Raw genomic sequence first — 24073 nt, 5'->3', positions numbered from 1 at the left:
TCTCTTTGATCACCTCAGCCATTGGGGCAGGGTTTTCAGGAGGAGCCTTGGGTCACTCTCTATGGGCAGTTAGAGATCTCAATGCCAAACTTGAGGGAGCCCTGACAACCACTGCTGATTCCCTAGCCTCTCTCCAAAGACAGGTCACTTCGCTAGCTAAGGTCACCCTTCAAAACCGGCGGGCCTTAGATCAGCTTACAGCCGAGAAGGGCGGCACCTGCGTCTTCCTCTGGGAAGAGTGCTGCTATTACATCAACGAATCTGGCATTGTAGAAACTGACATCACCAAACTCACTGACCTTGCCTCCAGCCTCCACTCTGCTTCCAATTCCAACCCATTCTTTTCAATACTAACAAACCCCCTCCTCACCTGGCTCTGGCCCATTGCAGGCCCCATAATAATCATTCTTCTTGCCTGTCTCTTCTTACCCTGTATAATAAAGTTCATCAAATCCCAAGTCGGAAAAATCTCTAATCAAGCTTTCAACCAGCTTTTACTCAGGAACTACCAGCTTCTGGCCACAGAAGATCCCTCACCCTCACGTGATCTCCTCACCACACGCTGAGATGGACCCCTCTCCCCGCTGGAAACTGTTCCTGGAAACAATGGCCGCAGACGCCTGGCTCCTGGCACCCGTATCCTCTTGGCACCATTGGAATCAACAGGTCCTCGACCTATAGTTACAGGGAACCTTCATTGATTTCCAACCTGAAGAAGTCCACATCTACCCATCCTTACTGTGAGGAGTCCTATCAACCCTCTCCTCCCAATCCTCAAGCCCTCACTCCCTTCTCCGCCCCCGTTCAGCAGGAAGCAGTCAGAGAGAAAGCAATGTCCACAACCCCATAGAGGAGAAAGGGGGGAAATGAAGGACCCCCACCAGTAAGATGGCAAACTTCCGGCTTCTCTTTGGGGTCCTCGGTTGCCGCCAGCACCACCTGAAGCCCAATCACCTCTCACCCCCCTCCCAATCCCAGCACCTAGCCAACAGCCACCAGCCCCGTAGAAGTAACACCACAATCACCCCATGCCCCTTCCTATGTAACCCAGCACCTTTCCCTAATAAAGAGGAATTCTCCGGTGAACTGCTGCTGTGTGTCGCTCCTTTCCTTTCAGAAACTATTACTCTTTTTAGAGCTATGACTCTTAGCCTTAAATATGAAAATTGCACAATTTCTTATTAAAGAGATTTGAGGAAGATAACAATGTAATCATTATAAAAATGTAAACTCAGATAAAATCCACCACTCTTCTGTAAAATACCAATACGCAAATATTGACTTCAAATAAAATACATGCTGTGACAGGTAACAAGTGAAAACACTGAAAATAAGTAAGCCATGAAATTATGAAGTTCAAACACACATTATACTTCAACTCTCATTTCACTTGATTTCCACTGCTTTCTAGATGCATCTCAGGAACAAACAGTTCAAGAAACCTGGTGATTTTCTTTATTATAAAGGTTGAGATGGCAATGATTGAACACTGCATTTTCTTTTGTAATAGAAAGTATGATTTATGAGAGAGGAATAAAAATCTAAGAAAACCTGTCAATAAATTATTCAATTTTTAGATCAAGCTGATTGAGAGCCACTTTTCTCCATAGTGCTAGTATGGAAAATTCAGCTTAGTGGATAAGAACACAGTGTTTAAGAGAATATCTTAGTTGACTTCCCTGTTTTTAGTAATTTTGTGACTATAAACAAGGCATACAACCTCTCTGAAGTCCCAGTTTGTTCATATAAAAAAACAAGATAATAATATGAAGTAGATCTCAATTTGCAAGATGTATAATACTGGTGATGTCACCAGTACAGTGAGGGGCTTTTTTTCAAAACCTATTTATTTTAGTGTCTATGAGAAAGGCACGCACTTAGTATGTCAAAAAACAAATTTACAGCGACAACTTCTTACAATAAGATTAGGTAGCACCAGGGGAATCTCTCTTTGGCAGAGAGTACTTTCCAGCTGTACTTTGAAACTTAATTTCCTTGAACATGGACGTTAAAAAAAACTGTAAAATTGTTTATACAAATGACTCAGATGTTGGAAACAGATTTAGGATTCATGTGGATTATGTGAAAATTAAAGAAAAAAGTGAGCTAGCCCACCTGAAGTACTTAGTATAGTATTGGATTGTATGAACACAATAATTGTGGTTGTTTTTATTATTATTTTTTCCTTATGGTCTATTATTGTCATATTACCATAATGCTAATAAATCAAATACACTCCACACTGGTATAAAATAAGTTTAAGAGTATCTATGCATAATAAAGCCATCATCTGCTACTTGCCTGTAGTTCTGGGAAGTTCCTCTGAATAGTTTAAAAAAGAAGTCTTTAAAAATGTAATCTTAATATCCAATATAATATTGCTTGGAAATTTCTCTCTTTGATGCATGTTATGTGTTTCCCAATCAACTGCAACTGCAGTTAGTAGTTTCCTATAGGCAGTATTCACCAAGAAATATATGCTCAGCATTTTGTAAATACATTAATTTTGTTTTAAATAAAATACTCTAAATTTCAATCACCAACATAAAAGTAGGTTTAATATTTTTGTGTTCTGATTCTTATCACAGACTAACCCTAAAGATTCTTTTAACATTGGCAAAGGATCATTCAATAATTACCCAAAGATAGCTAATATCTAACTTAATATCCAATGTCTTTAATTATTCTGAGACTAAATTCCATAGTCTCAGTACTGCTTATACCTGAGAATTAACCAGGGATAGAATAAAGCCCCAGTTAAACTTCAGATAATGGCTTTACCATTACATAACCACAAAACTCTAACCAGGGATAGAATAAGGTTCAATCCATGAAACTTGAGACAGTGGCTTCTTATTACATAACAATAAAACTCATCAAAAGTTTCACTTGATAGTCTGCCATGAATCTATCACCCAGAAAAACGGCTCTGAGCCAAAGAGTAAGTCAGACCCTCCAGACTCTGGGTAAGGCACAGAATTCAAGGTAACACATGATGAGAGACACTCACTGTCTTAGCAGAGCTGGAAGAAACCTATTAATGACACTACAGGTGCCTCTCCAGATGAAGCAAGAACTCACATATGATCATGAAAAATTAATTTAAAAAAGAATTTTCCTACTTGCTTAAAAGGTGTTATACAACTGCAATTATGTGATATGATCAAAACCAGAGCTCCTTCAATTACCAGATCATTAAATCTAATTTCTGGACAACAAACAAATGCCTTGAAATCACCATTGAGCTTTATCAAATTACTTATTGAATTTACCATCCTCATTGACTGCCTTGGCATTAGGAAACAGCCTGTTTTAATCTATGGCCCTCACTGAAGATGCTTTTCCTGCTGTATATCTCTCACTACGTAATGCTCTCCAATCACTGATCTTATAAAAATAATAAGAGGAAACAAATGTAATACATTTTAAAAAATGACACCTGTTTAAGATTTAACATTTTTATTATAGCAATATTTCTGAGTCCCAAATAAATAAAATCTTTTTGAGAACTAAAAAAAGTACCTAGCAATTTTAAACCAAGATATGTAAATATGTAACATGTTTTCCTGACAAAAATAGACATTTGATCATATTAAAAATTGGTTTGTTCATTAAAGCCTTACTAGTAATGTTGAAAATTAAATTTGTACTTAACTTTTTTTACTGTTTTTTCTTTTTTTTATAGTCATAGCTAACTGGCCAGAAAATTAGATTAACATCTTATAGCAGAAATTCAGATTCACTTTCTATCCATAAATCATAAATATAATTATGAATAACAATGATAAAATCTGTTATAAAATCAAGTAGTCCAACTATAAACTAGTTTAGTTTTAGTCTATACTATGTTTCTTACTTCAAAAAAAGAAAAAAAAAAACAAACAGCTGCCACGTGGGTATTATCAAAGCATAGACTGAAAACAAATTTAGGACCCATTATCATCAGGGCATCCTTATAATGTATCTTTTATTAAGCTATTACTATTAATCCCTTTTTCATTTTTAATCACTTTTAACTTTAAAATATTTTTATAAATAATGTAAATCTTTGTTCTGGGAATCATTTATTGATTGATTAAAATAGAATGCAGAAGTTATTTAGAAAGTTGACAATCATAAGACAAAATCGATAGTGGAATAAGTGGGAAACAGGGCACTTGGCATGATTTTTGCAGAAATGATTTATTGTGAACTCATATTCTCAATGTATTCTAAGCAGTAGAAAGAGTTTTGATGGAAGAGAATGCCAATAAATTTTGCACTTACCTTGCACAGGCAAGGTGTCTGTAATACAATGTAACTCTAGCTCCTGGGCCCATTCCACCTTTGGCAGGATTTCCACCATCTCACAGTGACTATTCTCGGTCATGGACACCAGTTGACTGTTGACTGACTGATGATGTCTTTCTCAAGGTTTTCATGTGCTGTTGAACTTCAACCAAGAGAACAGCTTGTATTTTGCTTCAGTTACCTGTAACATTTTTTAAATGAGTTTTTTAGTGTGATTACAAATCCTTGGGGGTCTTACCCAAAACCCCAAGCCTGCAATTTTAATTTGAAGAAGTTTTATAGGAACTGTAATACTCCATTCCACTAGAATTAGCATCTGAAACCATGGAAATGAAGATACTGAGAACTGGCACCAAAGCAATCACATTGTTCTTTTGCAATAGCCAGAGATTCTAAAAGAAAACACCAAAGAAGTTCTCAAATCTTTCTCCTAAGATATTTTCATTCCCATCAAAAGATAAAGAAAATTAATTGGAATATGTCAGGTTGCTCTTAAAGACAAGTTTACCTCCTCCAACAATGTTTAGCTCTAAAGCACAAGTTAGCTAAAAACACTTGATTTAAACTAGGTTTACTACAGAAAACTAAAGATAGGATTTTAATAATAAATCTCACTAAACTGCATGTATGAGTATATGATTGGCTTAAAATACTGTAAAGCCTGCCTTCCAATTATTATCCATAAGGACCTGTGGTTGCATAGAGGGGGAGATGCTTGCCACAGGGCATCTAATCCAGTATCTTGGGACATGACAGCCCAAGTTCCCACACAGACTTAGTGGACAGGCCTTCTGACCTCTGATTCTACGTCCTATGTAGAATATGTCCTCCCAAGGTTCTATATCCTTACCCCTCTGTACAAAGCCAGTAACAGTGTACCTTAGACTCTTCCTGGCAAGAGATAAGGCAAGATCCAGGAGTTAGGTGGAGTTCAAGGAAAGCCAAGAGCTGAATCAGTGAGAGAAAAAAAGGGCACTGGTGATCTAGGTGAACTTGGACACCTTCCCATTACCCTCCTCAGGCTGATAGTTAAACCCTTCATATAGCCACATCTCAATACCTGCTCCTTTTCCCTTCAACAGCCTGCCCTTTGTCAAGATGGCTCATGTTCCACAATTGCCACTGTCTCACTGCATTATCCCCAGTCTACCCACAGGATGCCTAGAGCTAAGGCTTTGGCACAGTGACCAACTGAGACTGGTGACCTTGAGAAGCTGATGCCAAAAACAGAACAGGTATCCATAAAGACTTTTAGGCTACAGGGACACTCAGAGAGCTTTATGCTAATGGCAGATGCTCCCTGTATTACTGGGACAAAAGAAGCCAGGCACCTGACTTTTAAATAGAGGAAGCTTCCCAAAAGTATCAGAGCAGCTTCCTGATCACTGATCATTCCCCTGTTCTTGTCCACTCAAATGCTCAAACTCAAATTCTTGTTTAAGTTGGGACAAAGGCTAATGAATGATGTGACTTTAAGTCTCCTCACATTGTATTGACAATACAGGTACACAATGCTTTCTGATGCATATCATGTGATGAGATACTCAGCACTGTGATAGCTACCGTATCCTATTTTTCTAGCATATATATCATGATACTGGTGATCATACTGATTAATATTTATCATGTAGGTGAGATACATACTATCAGATATGATATTAACCTATACTACTCTACATCAAACTATAAGTGAACTATGCTTATTATATACATCATATGGTGGGACAAACTGTATTAATTATTTATGAACAATTTTACATCACTAAATTTATTTCATTTTAATTTTGGCACACATTTTATTACTCCTAAGCTATGGATGACATGGTAGAAAGACCTCTGCATCAGAAATGACAAGGTCCAAATGTCCAATCAACTATGATAGTTACTACAAATGCAACTTTTGGTAAGTCACATACTACTCTTGTTACAGAAAAACATGAAAAATCTGGACTGGATCACTGACAGAAGAACGAAGTGGCACTTGGAGGTCTTGGAGTGTTGAGATTTTATTTTTACACTGGCAGGCTCAGAGGGGACTAATCTCCCAAGGTCTGAGCCCCAAACAAAGGCAAGGGAAGTGATACATATCTTTCTGCTTCTGTACCTGCAGCATTTCTATGTGTACAGCAAGCAAGGGGAAGTAAGTTTAGGGAGTGAGATTAGGGAGTGAATTTAGGGAGTCAGTGCCTGGCAGAGGAGGAATTAAAGGAATGTCTGTTGTCTTTCCTGAGAGGAGAAGCAGAAGGGAGCCACCTGGACTAGATGGCTGTCCTTATAAATTTTTCGCTATCACTCTAGGACTTCATGTCCTCACTCATGAAACAATGTCTCTGATGCTGAGTGAGACTAGGATGAGAGCTTTCAATCGCAGAAACCTATATGGAACTTGCTTCCATTCATAGCAATATATCAGGAAAATAATGGAGGTATCCTCACCCCTGTAAAACATCCACACTATGGACTATCTCACAGAATGGGTAGTTTGGCCGCACGCTCCCATGGAATTCTGACAGCCCTCTCACACTAGGATGACACCATATCTGAGGAGCACCCCCAATTTTGATTTAGAATGCCCTCTATTGCACTGATATACTATCCTGTAACAATTTGAATCAATATTCTTTCTTAAAAATGTGCAGGGGGGCAGAGCCAAGATGGCGGCATGAGTAGGGCAGTGGAAGTCTCCTCCCAAAACCATATAAATTTTTGAAAATACAACAAATACAACTACACCTAACAGAGAGACCAGAAGATACAGTACAACAGCCAGGCTACACCTATATCTGCAAAAACCCAGCACCTAACAAAGTGGGTAAGATACAAGCCACAATCTGGCGGGACCTGAGCACTCCCCCACATCAGCTCTTGTGCAGGAGGAAATGAGTCAGAGTGGGGAGGGAGTGGGAGCCCAGGACAGCTACATAACCAGCCCTAGTAATCTGCACTGGGAACACAGACACACATTGGATGGTGTGCTGGATATCAGAGAAACAGAAAAGTAAAATCTGCAAGCAGGTCCCCACAGCTGGCTCCCCTGGGACAAAAGAAAAGCGAGTGCTTTTTGAAAGTCTTAAAGGGACAGGAGCCTCAGAGCTGGATGGAAGCATCCCGGCACACTCAGCCCAGCAGCTGGGAATCCTGGGGAACTTCAGGAGCCCAAACCCCCTCGGCAGCAGTACAGCGCTGAAGCCCCTCATGGTGATAAACAGCCTCCCATCTATTCCCCCTCTGGCATAACCCTGCCATAGCAGGGGAGCAGCCTGAGAGTGGCCACGACTACAGCAACCACCCAGAGCCTTCTCCACAGCCTCCCGGGCCTGATTCAGACGCTCCTCTGGCATGCAACAGCTCAGCACAGACAGAGGAAGCCAGGACAGGGAGCGAAGGGTTCTCATTCACGCAGGAGAGCACACCCGGTGTGCCTGCCTCTCCCGGCAGGGCACTGGGCTACCCCAACGGCTGCCCCAGCCACAGTGGCTCAGGAAATAAAACTGGAAGCTGCTTCCCATGTGCAGGTAACCAGCACAGGCAGCGGAGAAGGACAAGGTGCAGGAAGGGACGTTGTTATCCCAGCTAACACACGCACTACCTGCCTACAACTACTACTACCTCTATTGCCATGAAAAGGCAGAAGAATTTGATCCAGTCCAGAATTACCCAGACAACCCCTGAGAGGGAGCCTGGGGAGATAGATTTAACCAATATTCCTGAAAAAGAATTCAAAATAAAGGTTATAACCATGCTGATGGACCTGCAGAGAAATACGCAAGAGCTAAAGGATCAACTTAGGAGGTAGAATACAGAAATAAAACAATCTCTGGAAGGACTTAAGAGTAGACAGGATGAGGTGCAAGAGGCCATTAATAGAACAGAAATCAGAGAATAGGAACACAGAGAAACTGAAACAGAGAGAGATAAAAGGATCTCCAGGAATTAAAGAAAATCAAGAGAACTGTGTGACCAATCCAAATGGAACAATATTTGCATTATAGAGGTACCAGAAGAAGAGAGAGAAAAATGTATAGAAAGTGTCTTTGAAGAAATAATTGTTGAAAACTTCCCCAAACTAGAGGAGGAAATAGTCTCTCAGACCACGTAAGCCCACAGAACTACCAACACAAGGGAACCAGAGAGGACAACACCAAGACACATAATAATTAAAATGGCAAAGATCAAGGACAAGAACAGAGTATTAAAGGCAGCCAGAGAGAGAAAAAAGGACACCTACAAAGGAAAACCAATCAGGTTATCATCAGATTTCTCAACAGAAACCATACAGGCCAGAAGACAATGGCATGATATATTTAATGCAATGAAACAGAAGGGCCTTGAACCAAGGATACTGTATCCAGCACGATAATCATTTAAATATGAAGGAGGGATTAAACAATTCCCAGAGAAGCAAAAGCTGAGGGAATTTGCCTTCCACAAATACCTCTACAGGGTATTTTAGAGGGACTGTTCTAGATGGAAGCAGTCCTAAGGCTAAATAGATGTCACCAGAGACAATAAACTCACAGCAAAGAAAGCAAACCAACCAAATACTAACTAAAGGCAAAAAATAAAATCAACTATTCACAAAAGCAGTCAAAGGAAACACATAAGAGTACAGAATAAAACACCTAACACATAAAGAATGGAGGAGGAGGAATAAGAAGGGAGAGAAATAAAGAATCATCAGACTGTGTTTATAATCCCTTAATAAGTGAGTTAAGTTCGACAGTTAGATAGTAAAGAAGATACCCTTGAATGTTTGGTAACCATGAATCTAAAGCCTGCAATGGCAGTAAGTAAATATCTTTCAATAATCACCCCAAATGTAAACGGACTGAGTGCACCAATCAAAAGACACAGTAATAGAATGGATAAAAAAGCAAAACCTATCTCTATGCTGCTTGCAAGAGACTCCCTCAAACCCAAAGACATGCACAGACTAAAAGTCAGGGGATGGAAAAAGATATTTCATGCAAACAATAGGGAGAAACAAGCAGGTGTTGCATACTACTATCAGACAAAACAGACTTCAAAACAAAGAAAGTAACAAGAGATAAAGAAGGACATTAAATAATGATAAAGGGCTCAGTCCAACAAGAGGATATAACCATTATAAATATATACGCACCCAATACGGGAGCACCAACATATGTGAAACAAATACTAACAGAATTAAAGGAGGAAATAGAATGCAATGAATTCCTTTTAGGAGACTTCAACACACCACTTACTCCAAAGGACAGATCCACCAGAAAGAAAATAAGTAAAGACACAGCGGCACTGACCACACTAGAACAGATGTTACTAAGGTTTTTTTTTTTTTTGAGAGGGCATCTCTCATATTTATTGATCAAATGGTTGTTAACAACAATAAAATTCTGTATAGGGGACTCAATGCACCATCATTCATCAACCCCAAGCCTAATTCTCAACAGTCTCCAATCTTCTGAAGCATAATGAACAAGTTCTTACATGGTGAACAAGTTCTTACATAGTGAATAAGTTCTTACATGGTGAACGATGCAAGGGCAGTCATACCACATAAACTTTCGGTTTTGATCATGCATTATGAACTATAAACAATCAAGTCAGATATGATTATTCATTTGATTTTTATACTTGATTTATATGTGGCTACTAAGGTTTTTTAATTCTCTTGGACTCTAATGCTTTCCCTGTTGTTTTTTCTTTCTTATTATCATCTTGTTTTCTATTTTAAATTAGAAAAAAATTCACAAATATGGCACAGCAAAAATGGACTCTTAGCCAATCAATTTTATTTGAGGAAATAAAGCAAATTTGTTGTCTGTCAAAAGTACCATTGGCTTTTATTAAGTCACATAATAAGACATGAAAATGAGCTATTAAAAGCACATTCTTTCTCTTTTCAAATACTGTTCCCAAAGTTTGCAAATGGATTAAATCACCTTCAATTATTATGAAAAATAATGATTTCCAAATAGTTTTTAATTTTTGTATTTAAATGAAAAAAAGAGGGAAAATATCTAAAACATAAAATCAAAACATTGTAAGATTCCCACTAAAAGTTCCTTGAGAAAGGACCTTTTTTTTCTTCCTCAACTTTACATCAACACCTCTATAAAAATTCATTCAAGAATAAATAGATCAGTCATTATTCTTCCATCCACTTTCTATCTGTCAGAAATAACACTGTTTTCTCTTGGCCCCATTCCTATTCTCATATTTGTGTGCTTATAACAGCACTATTGCTGTGCTAAATTTTAATGAAGCATCCAGACGGAAAGCAGATAAACACAAATGCCTGCTTTGCCATATTGAATTACAAATTCATTAATACCCTTCACACTCTCTTTTCTCTTGCTTTCCATTATACTTTTGGTTTCCTTTGTCATTCTCAGTAGATGAATGGATAAAGAAGATGTGGTACATATACACAATGGAATATTATTCAGCCATAAGAAGAAAACAAATCTTACCATTGCAACACTGTGAATGGAGCTAGAGGGTATTATGCTCAGTGAAACAAGCCAGGCAGAGAAAGACAAGTACCGAATGATTTCACTCATATGTGGAGTATAAGAACAAAGAAAAACTGAAAGAATAAAACAGCAGCAGAATCACAGAACCCAAGAATGGACTAACAGTTACCAAAGGGAAAGGGACTGGGTAGGATGGGTGGAAAGAGAGGGATAAGGGTGGGGAAAAAGAAAGGGGGCATTACGATTAGCATGTATAATGTGGGGGAGGGGGGCATGGGAGGGCTGTGCAACACAGAGAAGACAAGTAGTGATTCTACAACATCTTACTATGCTGATGGACAGTGACTGTGATGGGGTATGTGGGGGGGACTTGTTGAAGGGGGGAGCCTTGTAAATATAATGTTCTTCATGTAATTGTAGACTAATGATACCAAAATAAAATTTTTTAAAAATTAAAAAAAACTTAAAGACTCCACTCCAAAACTACTAGAATATTGGAATTCAGCAAAGTTGCAGGATATAAAATTAATAGACAGAAATCTGTGGCATTCCTATACACTAACAATGAACTAACAGAGAGAGAAATCAGGAAAACAATTCCATTCACAATTGCATCAAAAATAATAAAATACCTAGGAATAAACCTAACCAAGGAAGTGAAAGACCTATACCCTGAAAACTACAAAACACTCTTAAGAGAAATTAAAGAGGACACTAACAAATGGAAACTCATCCCATGCTCTTGGCCATGAAGAATTAATATTGTCAAAATGCCCATCCTGCCTAAAGCAATCTGCAGATTCAATGCAACCCCTATCAAAATACCGACAGCATTCTTCAATGAACTGGAACAAATAGTTCAAAAATTCATATGGAAACACCAAAGACCCCAAATAGCCAAAGCAATTCTGAGAAGGAAGAATAAAGTGGGGGGGATCTTGCTCCCCAACTTCAAGCTCTACTACAAAGCCACAGTAATCAAGACAATTTGGTGCTGGCACAAGAACAGAGCCACAGACCAGTGGAAAAGAATAGAGACTCCAGACATTAACCCAAACATATATGGTCAATTAATATATGATAAAGGAGCCATGGACATACAATGGGGAAATGACAGCCTCTTCAACAGCTGGTGTTGGCAAAACTGGACAGCTACATGTAAGAGAATGAAACTGGATCACTGTCTAACCTCATACACAAAAGTAAATTTGAAATGGATCAAAGACCTGAATGTAAGTCATGAAACCATAAAACTCTTAGAAAAAAACATAGGCAAAAATCTCTTGGACATAAACATGAGCGACTTCTTCATGAACATATCACACCTACCAAGGGAAACAAAAGCAAAAATGAACAAGTAGGACTATATCAAGCTGAAAAGTACAGCAAAGGACGCCATCAGCAGAACCAAAAACCAAGTGTTAAAAAATACTACAGTATGGGAGAATATATTCATAAATGACAGATCCGATAAAGGGTTGACATCCAAAATATATAAAGAGCTCACGCAGCTCAACAAACAAAAAGCAAAAAATCCAATTAAAAAATGGGCAGAGAAGCTGAACACACACTTCTCCAAAGAAGAAATTCAGATGGCCAACAGGCACATGAAAAGGTGCTCCACATCACTAGTCATCAGAGAAATGCAAATTAAAACCACAATGCGATATCACTTCACATCAGTATGGATCGCCACCATCCAAAAGACAAACAACAACAAATGCTATCAAGGTTGTGGAGAAAGGGGAACCCTCCTACACTGCTGGTGGGAATGTAAATTAGTTCAACCATTGTGGAAAGCAGTACAGAGGTTCCTCAAAGAACTCAAAACAGAAATACCATTTCACCCAGGAATTTCACTTTTAGGAATTTACCCCAAGAATGCAACAGCCCAGTTTGAAAGAGACAAATGCACCCCTATGTTTATTACAGCACTATTTACAATAGCCAAGAAATGTCAGCAACCTAAGTGTCCAACAGCAGATGAAGGGATAAAGAAGATGTGGTGCATATACACAATGGAATATTATTCAGCCATAAAAAGAAAACAAATTCTACCATTTGCAACAACATGGATGGAGCTAGAGGGTATTATGTTCAGTGAAATAAGCCAGGCGGAGAAAGATAAGTACCAAGTGATTTCACTCATATATGGAGTATAAGAACAAAGAAAAACTGAAGGAACAAAACAGCAGCAGAATCACAGAACCCAAGAAGGGACTAACAGTTACCAAAGGGAAAGGGACTGGGGAGGATGGGAGGGAAGAGAGGGATAAGGAGCGGGAGAAGAAAGGGGGCATTATGATTAGCATGTATAATGTAGAAGGGGCACGGGGTGGGCTGTGCAACACAGAAGACAAGCAGTGATTCTACAGCATCTTACTGCGCTGATGGCCAGTGACTGTAGTGGGGTTTGTGGGGGACGTTGGTGAAGGGGGGAGTCTAGTAAACATAATGTTCCCCATGTAAATGTAGATTAAGGATACCAAAATAAAATAAAATAAAAAATGAGGCCTAGATATAGCAGGAGCGGGAACTCATGGTGAGGGCGGCGGCGGGGCTATGGGGTGGCTTTGCCTTTCGGGCGCCCACGCACGCTCCCACCGACTCCAGCTTTGACGGCTTGGACGCGTGTCGCGTTGCGTAGAAACGCAGAGGCCCTGGCCGGCGCGGGGGCGCGCGGGGCGGTCGTTAGAGCGCGCGGCGGTGACAGCGGCGGCGGCGGTTAACGCCCTAGGGGTCGCTCAGGCTGCACGGAGCCCCAGTCGTTGGGCCTCAGCCTGAGGTCCCTAGCTGTGTGGGAGGCAAGATGTAGAGGCGCAGCTTGGAAAGCCGGGATGCCCAAACCAGACAACTGCAAGATGCCGTCACAAATGTGAAGAGGCATTTTGGAGAGCTGTGCCACACCTTCGCTGCTTCTAAGCGGAAAACTGCCAGACTGCGAGGCAAAGCAGACCTCCTGGTGAATTAAATCAATGTGTATGCTTCTACAGAGACCCCAGATTTAAAGTAGGGCCTGAAAAACTTTGCTGACGATTTTGCCAAACTTGAGGATTATCGACAAGCAGAGGTTGAAAGACTAGAAGCCAAAGTAGTTGAACCTTTGAAAGCTTATGGAGCTATTGTAAAAATGAAACGTGATAACTTCAGAGCAACATTAACAGCAAGGAATCGAGAAGCTAAACAATTAACTCAGAAAGAATGTGTCAGCGAAAGCCATCTGATGGACATGTCATTTCACAGGCAGAACCGAACTACAGAGACCTATGAAGGATGCTACCCGAACAACTTGTCATCTAGAGGAAACTGTTGACAATTTTGAAAAGCAGAAAATAAAGCATATAAAGACTATTTTCAGAATTTATCACTAACGAAATGTTATTTCATGGCAGTTTTAGAGGTATACACTGCTGCTTATTAAAATTACAAAAGATTGATGAAGATGATTTAGAGGTTTTCTGAAATTCTCTGTATCCTCCAGATTATTCATCTCATTTAGATACCGTAGGAGCAAATTCAAAATCACCTCTTCAGAGATCACTGTCAGCCAAACGTGTGTCTGCAATAGGACTGGTATCCACACCTGTCAACTAAGAAAGGATTAACAAGAAGATGAGAATGAATAGGATGAAGACTTAGCCGTTACAGAAGAGGAAAATTAATTCCTTTAAGTAAACTTCACATTTCCATTTTCAGCTTAAATGATCTGGAATCCAGAATTACTAAACTCTAATAAAACTTTATGTTGGCTTGATATTTTAAACCTATGAATGAAATCCCACTGAAAATGGAAAATAATTAAAGGCAATTTATTCTGAGCAAAAATGAAGGTGTTAAAAAATACTACACACCAGTCATTTCAACATCCTATCTAGCATTATATGATCTTTTTGTATAGGTTCCTTTTTTTTAAATTTATGTTTCAAAATATTTCATATTAATGTACTATGCCTAGTTGAGGTTTTAATGTAAGTAGGTGAGAAAAAAAATCTAACAATTCCACTCATAGTTAAGAGACAATGTTTTCATCACAAAAGGGTCCTAGATAATTCTGATTAAACAGAAATTCTGTTCTATAAAGCCTTAATCAAAAAAGCAAGTTTTTTTTCCTTTCCTTTTTTCCCCCACTGTTAATACAACTTTAAATTTCATTTGATAAATAAATTTACTTTTCAACAAAAGTGTAATCACTCCTGATTAAAGGTAATGGGACACTAAGATATCAGTGTTTTACAACTATATATAAAACATAAATTTTAGCTTTAAAAAAAGCAACATTAAACATTCAGCCCAATTCTGGTTTTAAAATGAAAATTCTGTCACAATAAATAAAGCATTATACATGGCACTACAATTTTGGAAAGCTCTCATTTGGTGGAATGTTGCCTAAGATGACTACATGGGAAACCATGAATCATTAACAATTCTATAAAAATTTTACCATCTAATTAACAAGAGTATATAGTCATTTTTATTTCTAAAAATATTAAACAATCAGAGCCTTCAGTGTGTCTTTTTTTATCTGGGTGGGGAGTTGTACTTTTGTTACTTCATGGGCACTAGTCAGGCACATAAAAATTTTTAGAACTTACAAAATGATTTGGGATAACTACAAAAAGCAGTTACTTATAAGAGAAAAATAAAGACTTTCTAGAAAAAAAAATTAAGGCATTACTGCCATTCACAACCACTGTGTTTTGTAGTTCTAGTTTTTAACTGATTGTGTGGTATTGACAAGTCATGGTATTTTTTGCTGAGTCACTGTGATATTCACAGGCCATGACTTTAGGTTCACAATTTATAAGTCAGTCAGTCCCTTCACTTTGATGCTCCAGTCTCGGAAGATCAGCCACTTGTTTGTTAATAGTTGTAAACATGCATTTAAAGCTTTTGAGAGGGTAGAGCAAGCCAGGGAGATTATAAGCAGGATTGTTCCCACTGTTTGGAATGTCCCCAAGACCCAAACTAATCAAAGTAAGTCAAAGAAGGACCCTACTGAAGGAGTCATCCCTTCCAGCCAAATGGCTTGCTCAGTGATCTTACATAACTGAGTTTCAACCTTCTCAGAAGTACTGATCCAGGCACACCAGGTGGCACTGGCCACATATGTGATCAGAACATTCCTGGTGCAGATACCTCCCTGCTCCACTAAAAGATTATCAAGGGCTATCCTGTTATCAAGAACAGCTTTGGCCAGAAAGTCTAGGGATCTTTGCTGGCAGCTTTTTTGTCTTAGCAGTGGAATCAGTAATCTCTTTAAGAGCTAAGGACAGGTTCCTGATCAGATTCTCATATACATGTATTCCTAACCAGGGTACTTCCTGCCAAAAGAAGCAAATCCTGAATTATGAGATCCTCCTGGTAGGTCCTTTTTAACTGGACAATGTAGACTCAGGGGAGTCAACAAATAAGATGTTCTACTTTGTTTGTAGAAAATGAAGGGCACAGTTAGAAACCCTAAGAGACATTTCCCAGATGTACACCAGCTATCTAGGCATTCATAGACCCAAGAATAATAATCATAGACAAGGACAAACTCTGTCAGGCCACAGACCATTCTCGTTAGGGTGAAACTATGAATGGATTCATTCACAGGTACTGGTGCATTTATCTGCTCATGCCAGGGGTCAGTTAGATTTTCAGGACATATGGGAAGAGAGTCTTCAAGCCTGAAATAAAGAGTGTTTGATCTCTTAGAGAGTGGGAGTGGATCTGATCTAGATGATCGTGGGAACATGAGGATGCAAACGTCCTATATATACATGAAATGTCCTATAATATGTACATATAGACACACATTATATACTGTGTATATATATATATATATACTGTAAATACAGTATATAGTACATATACAACTGTACATGTATAGTTATAATTGGAGAAAGGTAAAAATAAGGCACTGGATGTTCTGGCCATAAAAGTTGAAGTCAGTAAGAGACTTGTAAGAGGGCTGATTATAGTTTGCAGTGATGTTAGGGAAAGAAGAGAAATTGATGACTCTGGCATCTTACTACACTGATGGACAGTGACTGCAATGGGGTATGGGGGGAACTCGATAACATGACTGAATGTAGTAACCACATTGTTTTTCATGTGAAACTTTCATAAGAGTGTATATGAATGATACCTTAATAAAGAGAGAGAGAGAGAGAGAGAGAGAGAAATTGGTCACAGAGAGGACCAGGGGATCTCTAGCATTATGGGTAGATTGGAATCTTTGATAACAAATCCAGCAATCTGAAAGGTTACCCCCTATGAACAATGGCCTGGGAGATACAGATGAGGGTGTTTATCTTTCCAGGCCAATGCCAGAATGAAGGAAAGGAAAAGGAGAAAGGATTTAATTTTTGGTTAATGATTGAAGTCTTGATCTGTCATCTTGGAAGCAGCTTACCACAGTGCAACTACTTCCTTTCTTTGTCAATTTTACTCAGAGGTCTCCAGCATATTCTAGTTTTGCAGCAGTGTCACTGGTCAGGAGCTCTTAAATCCCTTCCAATAGGGTGCAAGGGCTGTCTTCCTCTGATGATGATTCCAGAATTCCCTGTCACCAGGCTATAGACACTGATCTTTTGAATTGGAATCCAAGAAAGCTTCTTTAACCTGTTCATAATAGTCTGGAGCATAAGACATTAGAAGATTGAAGTAGCTGGACCTAATAGCATGAGAGAACAAGAGATCCGTAGGATGCTGTTACAGATACACAATGGCTGCCAGTGACTGTCACGTGAAGTGAGTTTGTGATTTCCAAAGTGGGTACTGCAAACCTTCAACAGGATCTTAGGCCACGGAAGTCCAGGAATTTCAGCAAGTTCAGAAATTTTAAGTTTGGGGATCCCATTAGTTCTCTCAACCTTTCCTGATGCTTAAGGATGAAGGGGTCATTGACAATTCCAAGAAATTTGCAGGGTTTTATTAAGGCTCATGGTTCTCCCAGTGAAGAGTGCAAAGAACATATTTGCCAATAATATCTGTGACAAGAGGTTGATATCCTAAATATATGAGGAACTCATACAACTCAACAACTAAAAAACAAGTAATCTCATTGAGAAAAGGGCAAAGGACCTAAAGAGTTATTTTGCCAAAGAAGACTTGCAAATGGCCATCAAAAAGACAAGCAATAACAGGTGCTGGTAAGGATGTGAAGAAAAAGGAACCTTTGTACACTGTTGATAGGAATGTACATTGGTGCAGCCATTATGGACAACAGAATGGGGAGGTTCCTCAAAAAGTTAAATAGAACTACTATATAATCCAGCAGTCCCACCACTGGGGTATATCTCCAAAGGAAATGAAATCACCATCTCAAAGAGAGATTTGTACCCCCATGTTCATTGCAATGTTATTGATAATAGCTGAGATATGGAAGTAACCTAAATTCCATGCATAGGCAGATGGATAAAGAAAATGTGGCATATATATATGTGGGTATATACATATGTGTGTGTGTGTGAGTATATATGAATAATATGGTTCAGCCATAAAAAAGAAAGAAACCAACACCCAAAGATTCAAGATGGTGGCGTGAGAAGTGAGATGGAGAACTCCTCCCCAAACCACAAATAGTACAAAAATATAGTTAATTAATACAACTAACCCTAAAACAGCAACAAGATAGAAGGTTGAGACCACATACAGACCTCACGAACAGAGCAGACCTCAAGAAACAAGGTAACATATGAAAACCTTAATCCAGAAGGTGGGACCCAGGCCCTTCCCCCACCTCAGCTCACCAGCGGGAGGAAGAGAAACGGAGCAGGGAGCCAGTGGAAGCCTGGGAAGGCTGAACACCAAGCCCTGGAGATCTGCTTTGTGAACAGAAACCTACATTGTGTGGTGCTCTGGACTTGGAGAGCTCAGACAGGCAGAGTGCTTGAGAGACTGACATTCAGGCCGTTTGTGGAGTAGAGGATCCACATCCGACCGCTCTGTGTCAGAGGAAAGGTCTGAGAGGTTTCCTAGCAGCGAGACTGCTGCTGAAGGGGCGGGGTTTGCACAGACCTTGCTGCACAGGAGACGGGAGAGCTGGACAAGGTTGTCTGGGCACACTCTGCACAGCTGGTTAGGAACGTTGGGGAGCTTCAGGTGCTCCATCCCCCTGGTTGGCTGCTCAACTCTGAGGCCCCCCACTGTGACACGCAGCCTGCCGAGCTCTCCTCCTGGCCTGACAGCACCAGCGTGCAAACCAGCAGTCACTGCAATGGCGTCAGGCCAGCCAGAGGGAGGCCCTGCCTACAACAGCTAGAGACTGAAAGCACATAGGCTTACACCTGTGTGCTTGGCCCACTGTCTCTGACACTGGAGACAGGCACCACAGACAGTAATCAGGAAACAGATCTTTCCTCCCCCCAGGCACCAGATCCACTCCCCTACGACCCCCAACCTCACTCTAGAGGCTGAGCAGCTCAAGAGACTGGAGATTCTGCACACTAGTGGGCACCACACAGAATTATGAAACGTCAAAAGAACATGGTTCAGACCAAAATCTCACAAACTCCAGAAAAAGGGCCAAAATGAAACTGAACTCACCAAGAGACTTCAAAATAAAAATTATAAACATGCTTATGGACGTACAGAAAAATATTCAAGAACTCAGGAATGAATTTATGTCAGAGATTCAATCATTAAGAAATTCCATATCTGAAATGAAACATACAATGGAGGGATTTAAAAGCAGATTAGATGTAGTAGAAGAATGGCAAATGGAATAGAAATTGGAGAAGAGGAATACAAAGAAGCTGAAGCACAGACAGAAAAAAGAATCTCTAAAATGAAAGGATATTGAGAGAACTGTGTGACTAATCCAAACGGAACAATATTTGCATTATACGGGTACCAGAAGGAGAGAAAAACGGATAGAAAATATCATTGAGGAGGTAATTGCTGAAAACTTCCCCAATCTGGGGAAGGAGATAGTCTCTCAAGCCATGGAGTTACACAGATCTCCCAACACAAGGGACTCAAGGAAGACAACATCAAGACATACAATAATTAAAATGGCAAGGACCAAGGATAAACACAGACTTTTAAAAGCAGCTAGAGAGAGAAAAGAGATTACATACAAAGGAAAACCCACCAGGCTATCATCAAACTTCTCAACAGAAACCTTACAGGCCAGAAGGGAGTGGCATGATATATTTAATGCAATGAAGCAGAAGGGCCTTGAACCAAGAATATTCTACCCAGCAAAGTTATTGTTTAAATATGAAGGAGGGATTAAACAATTTTCAGATAAGCAAAAGCTGAGAGAATTACTTCCCACAAACCACCTCTACAGTGCATTTTGGAGGGACACCTATATATGGAAGTATTCCTAAGGCTAAATAGATGTCACCCAAGGGATAGACAAAGAGTACAGAATACAATACATAACATACATAGAATGGAGGAGGAAGAAAAAGGAGAAAAAACAAAAAAAGAACCTTTAGGTTGTATTTGAAATAGCATACGAAGAGAGTTAAATTAGACTGTTAGATAGTAAGGGAATTACCCTTGAACCTTTGGTAACCACGAATCTAAAGCCTAGAATGGCAATAAGTACATACCTAAATGTATGTACTACCCTAAAACGTAAATGGTCTGAATGCACCAATCAAAAGACATAGAGGTACTGAATGGATAAAAAAACAAGACCCGTCTACGTGCTGCCTACAAGAGACTCACTTCAAACCCAAAGACATACACAGACTGAAAGTAAAGGGATGAAAAAAGATATTCATGCTACTAATAGTGAGAAAAAAGCAGGAGTTGCAGTACTTATATCAGATAAAATAGACTTTAAAACACAGAAAGTCACAAGAGACAAAGAAGGACATTACGTAATGATAAAGGGCTCAGTCCAACAAGAGGATATAACTATTATAAATATCCATGCACCCAACACAGGATCACCTACATATGTGAAACAAATACTAATAGAATTAAAGGGGGAACTAGAAACTATCTGACCCAGGAATTCCACTCCTAGGAATTTACCCTAAGAATGCAGGAGCCCAGTTTGAAAAAGACAAATGCACCCCTATCTCTATCACAGCACTACTTATAATAGCTAAGAAATGGAAGCAACCTAAGTGGCCATCAGTAGATGAATGGATAAAGAAGATGTGGTACACCAGGCAAGGGAAACAAAAGCAAAACTAATCAAGTGGGACTATATCAAGCTGTAAAGCTCTGTACAGCAAAGGACACCATCAATAGAACAAAAAGACACCCTACAGTATGGGAGAATATATTCATAAATGACAGATCCGATAAATGGTTGACATCCAAAATATATAAAGAGCTCATGTACCTCAACAAACAAAAAGCAAATAAGCCAGTTACAAAATGGGCAGAGTTGCTGAACAGACAGCTCTCCAAAGAAGAAATTCAGATGGCCAACAGGCACATGAAAAGATGCTCCTCATGGCTAATCATCAGAGAAATGCAAATTAAAACCACAAAGAGATATCACCTCACACCAGTAAGGATGGCCACCACCCAAAAGACAAACAACAACAAATGTTGGCCAGGTTGTGGAGAAAGGGGAACCCTCCTACACTGCTGATGGGAAGGTAAATTAGTCCAACCATTGTGGAAAGCAGTATGAAGGTTCCTCAAAAAACTCAAAATAGAAATACCATTTGACCCAGGATCTCCACTTCCAGGAATTTACCCTAAGAACACAGCAGCCCAGTTTGAAAAAAACATATGCACCCCTATGTTTATCGCAGCACTATTTACAATAGCCAAGAAATGGAAGCAACCTAAGTGTCCATCAGTAGATGAATGGATAAAGAAGATGTGGTACATAGACACAATGGAATATTATTCAGCCATAAGAAGAAAACAAATCCTACCACTTGCAACAACATGGATGGAGCTAGAGGGTAGTATGCTCAGTGAAATAAGCCAGGTGGAGAAAGACAAGTATTGAATGATTTCACTCATCTGTGAAGTATAAGAACAAAGAGAAAAAAACTGAAGGAACAAAACAGCAGCAGACTCATAGAACCCAAGAATATACTAACAGTTGCCAAAGGGAAAGGGACTGGGGAGGATGGGTGGCAAGGGAGGGATAAGAGGAAAAAGGGGCAATACGATTAGCACACATAATATAGAGGGGGGCACACAGGAAAGGCAGTATATACAGAGAAGACAAGTACTGATTCTATAGCATCTTACTACGCTGATGGACAGTGACTCTAATGGGTTATGTGGTGGGGACTTGATAATAGAGGGAGTCTAGTAACCATAATATTGTTCAAGTAATTGTACATTAACCATACCAAAAAATAATAATCATAATAATAATAAAAAAGAAAGAAAAAAGAAAGAAACCCTGCCAGTTGTAACAACATGGAGAGACCTTGGGGGCATTATGCTCAGTGAAATGAGCCAGGTGGAGAAAGAGACATGATATCACTTATATGTGAAATCTAGAAAAAAATGAATTCACAGAAACACAGGAGATTGGTGGCTGCCAGGGTCCGGTTAGGGAATGGGGAAATGGGGAATGGTGTAAACTTCCAATCAGAAGACGAATGAGATCTGGGGATCTAGCATACAGCATGGCAACTCTAGGGATAATCTGCTGCGTACTCGCAGTTTGCTCAGGTAGTGAATCCTACAAGCTCTCACCACAAGTGAGAAATGGTGAGTCTACCAGCTGATGGGTGTGCTAACATTGACATATATGCATATGTCAATCATCATATTGTATACCTAAACTTACAAAGTTTATATGTTAATGTGATAGAAGAGAGGGGATGCGAACTCAACAGTCCAAGCAGGTTTACTGCCAACCTGAGAGGGACCCCTCTGTGCTGGCCAGCAGAACAAAAGAAAGAGAGTCTCTAATAGGTCAAGAGGCTTTTTATGGCCAGGGCTTTGGAGGGCTCTTTGAGGGGAGGGGTTAGGGGAAAAGTGGCCTTGTGGCTTGCTGACCTGTCCTCTGGAGAATGCTTGTAGCCTAGGGAAGATGACACCTAGGTCCCTCTGAGATGGTAGGCGGGCTTATTTGAAAGGCGGTACTCAGGTCCGGATTCCATCAGATTGTATCTCAATAAAGCTGGGGGAAAAGGAGGAGTAAGAAGTTATTCAATTATGTCAGAATAAATTAGCACCATATATAGGCATCTCTTACAGAAATGTTTTTTTCTGTTACATTGACCATCAGTTACCTTGAATTGTCATCGCAAAATGCTAAAGTTTCTTTTTCAAATTAACTTTAATTATGTCTTAATAAAGAGAAGTAGCTCATTTGTCAGTTATATTCATCTCTTTAAAATGCTCATTTGTAAGTTGTTAAGAAAGCAAAGGATATGGTTAGTGCATAATTTAAAAATATCTTACAACACACTCATTGGATACCACAGGATTTTTTTAGGTAGATTAAAATGAAGTACTTCATATATTTAATTACTACAGGTGGAATGAGATTTCTTCTTTAATTAATAGAGTTTAATTATGAAGTATTGTTGCCATGAATTTGAAAGAAATCATGGTTCTACAGTATTAGGATTCAGAGTCACAAGCTTCCCATAATACTCTTTAAGTATTTTTACTATGCTTCAGTATCCTCAATGCCTCCTTGATTAAAAGCAAAAGAAAACATTTTCGTAGAGGAAATATAAGCCCTAGACATTGGCAAATGACTGCCTTCCGAGGATGATTGCACATTCCTACTTTAGCCACATTTTCATTTTTAAACACCTGTACATGGTTTCCTTCTCATCAAAATAAAAATATATACCAAATATATTTTCAGCACCTAACAACATTCATCATTTTAATTCATTTTGATAGGTAATTTCTTTCTTTTTTAATGAACATAAATACAATTTTTTAATGTTATTTTTTCTATTCAATCAAATATAGTCATACACATCAGTTTAAAATGATGTTGGGTACTAGAGCAAATAGTTCTAAAATTCATATGGAACCACAAAAGACCCGAAATAGCCAAAGCAATCCTGAGAAGGAAGAATAAATTATTCTTCCTTCTCAGGCGGATTATGCTCCCCGACAGAGCACAGGAGATTTTTTTAGGGCGGTAAAACTCTTCTGTATGATAATGTGATGATGGATATTATACCAGATCAAATTATGCATTTGGGAAAATCCAGAGAACTGAAAAACACAAAAAGTGACTGCTAATGCAAACTATGGATTTTAAAATGCACCAAGCTAATGTAAGATGTTACTAATAGGGGAAACTGTGTGTGGGGGGGTGGTAAGAGGTGGGTATATGGGAACTCTTTATGCTTTCTGCTAGATTATTTTGTACACCTAAAACTGCTCTAGAAAAGTCTACTAAAAACAAATCATTATTTTGTCTTTGTGTC

General features: G+C 39.2%; 1 protein-coding gene and 1 pseudogene across 24 annotated transcripts in view; one reads left to right on the top strand and one right to left on the bottom strand.

Annotated features, from left to right (window-relative positions):
- The window catches only part of LOC118967075 (uncharacterized), an 86311-nt gene that overhangs the window by 61445 nt on the left and 793 nt on the right, over positions 1 to 24073 (bottom strand). For all 24 annotated transcript variants that reach the window (XR_012127817.1, XR_012127834.1, XR_012127825.1 and 21 more), the window contains exons 2-3: positions 22674 to 22797; positions 4267 to 4471 (exon numbers count right to left, since the gene is read on the bottom strand). Coding sequence is in view for 5 of the 24 variants with exons in the window: in XM_073228828.1 (XP_073084929.1) it covers positions 4267 to 4369 (103 nt within the window). In the remaining 19 variants the exon portion in view is untranslated. The remainder of the gene's footprint in view (positions 1 to 4266; positions 4472 to 22673; positions 22798 to 24073) is intronic.
- Positions 13555 to 14926, top strand: LOC108384217 (CBY1-interacting BAR domain-containing protein 1 pseudogene; annotated as a pseudogene).

This window comes from Manis javanica, chromosome 2, assembly GCF_040802235.1.
Source record: "Manis javanica isolate MJ-LG chromosome 2, MJ_LKY, whole genome shotgun sequence".
Taxonomy (NCBI): domain Eukaryota; kingdom Metazoa; phylum Chordata; class Mammalia; order Pholidota; family Manidae; genus Manis; species Manis javanica.
This window is presented reverse-complemented; position numbering and strand designations above follow the sequence as displayed.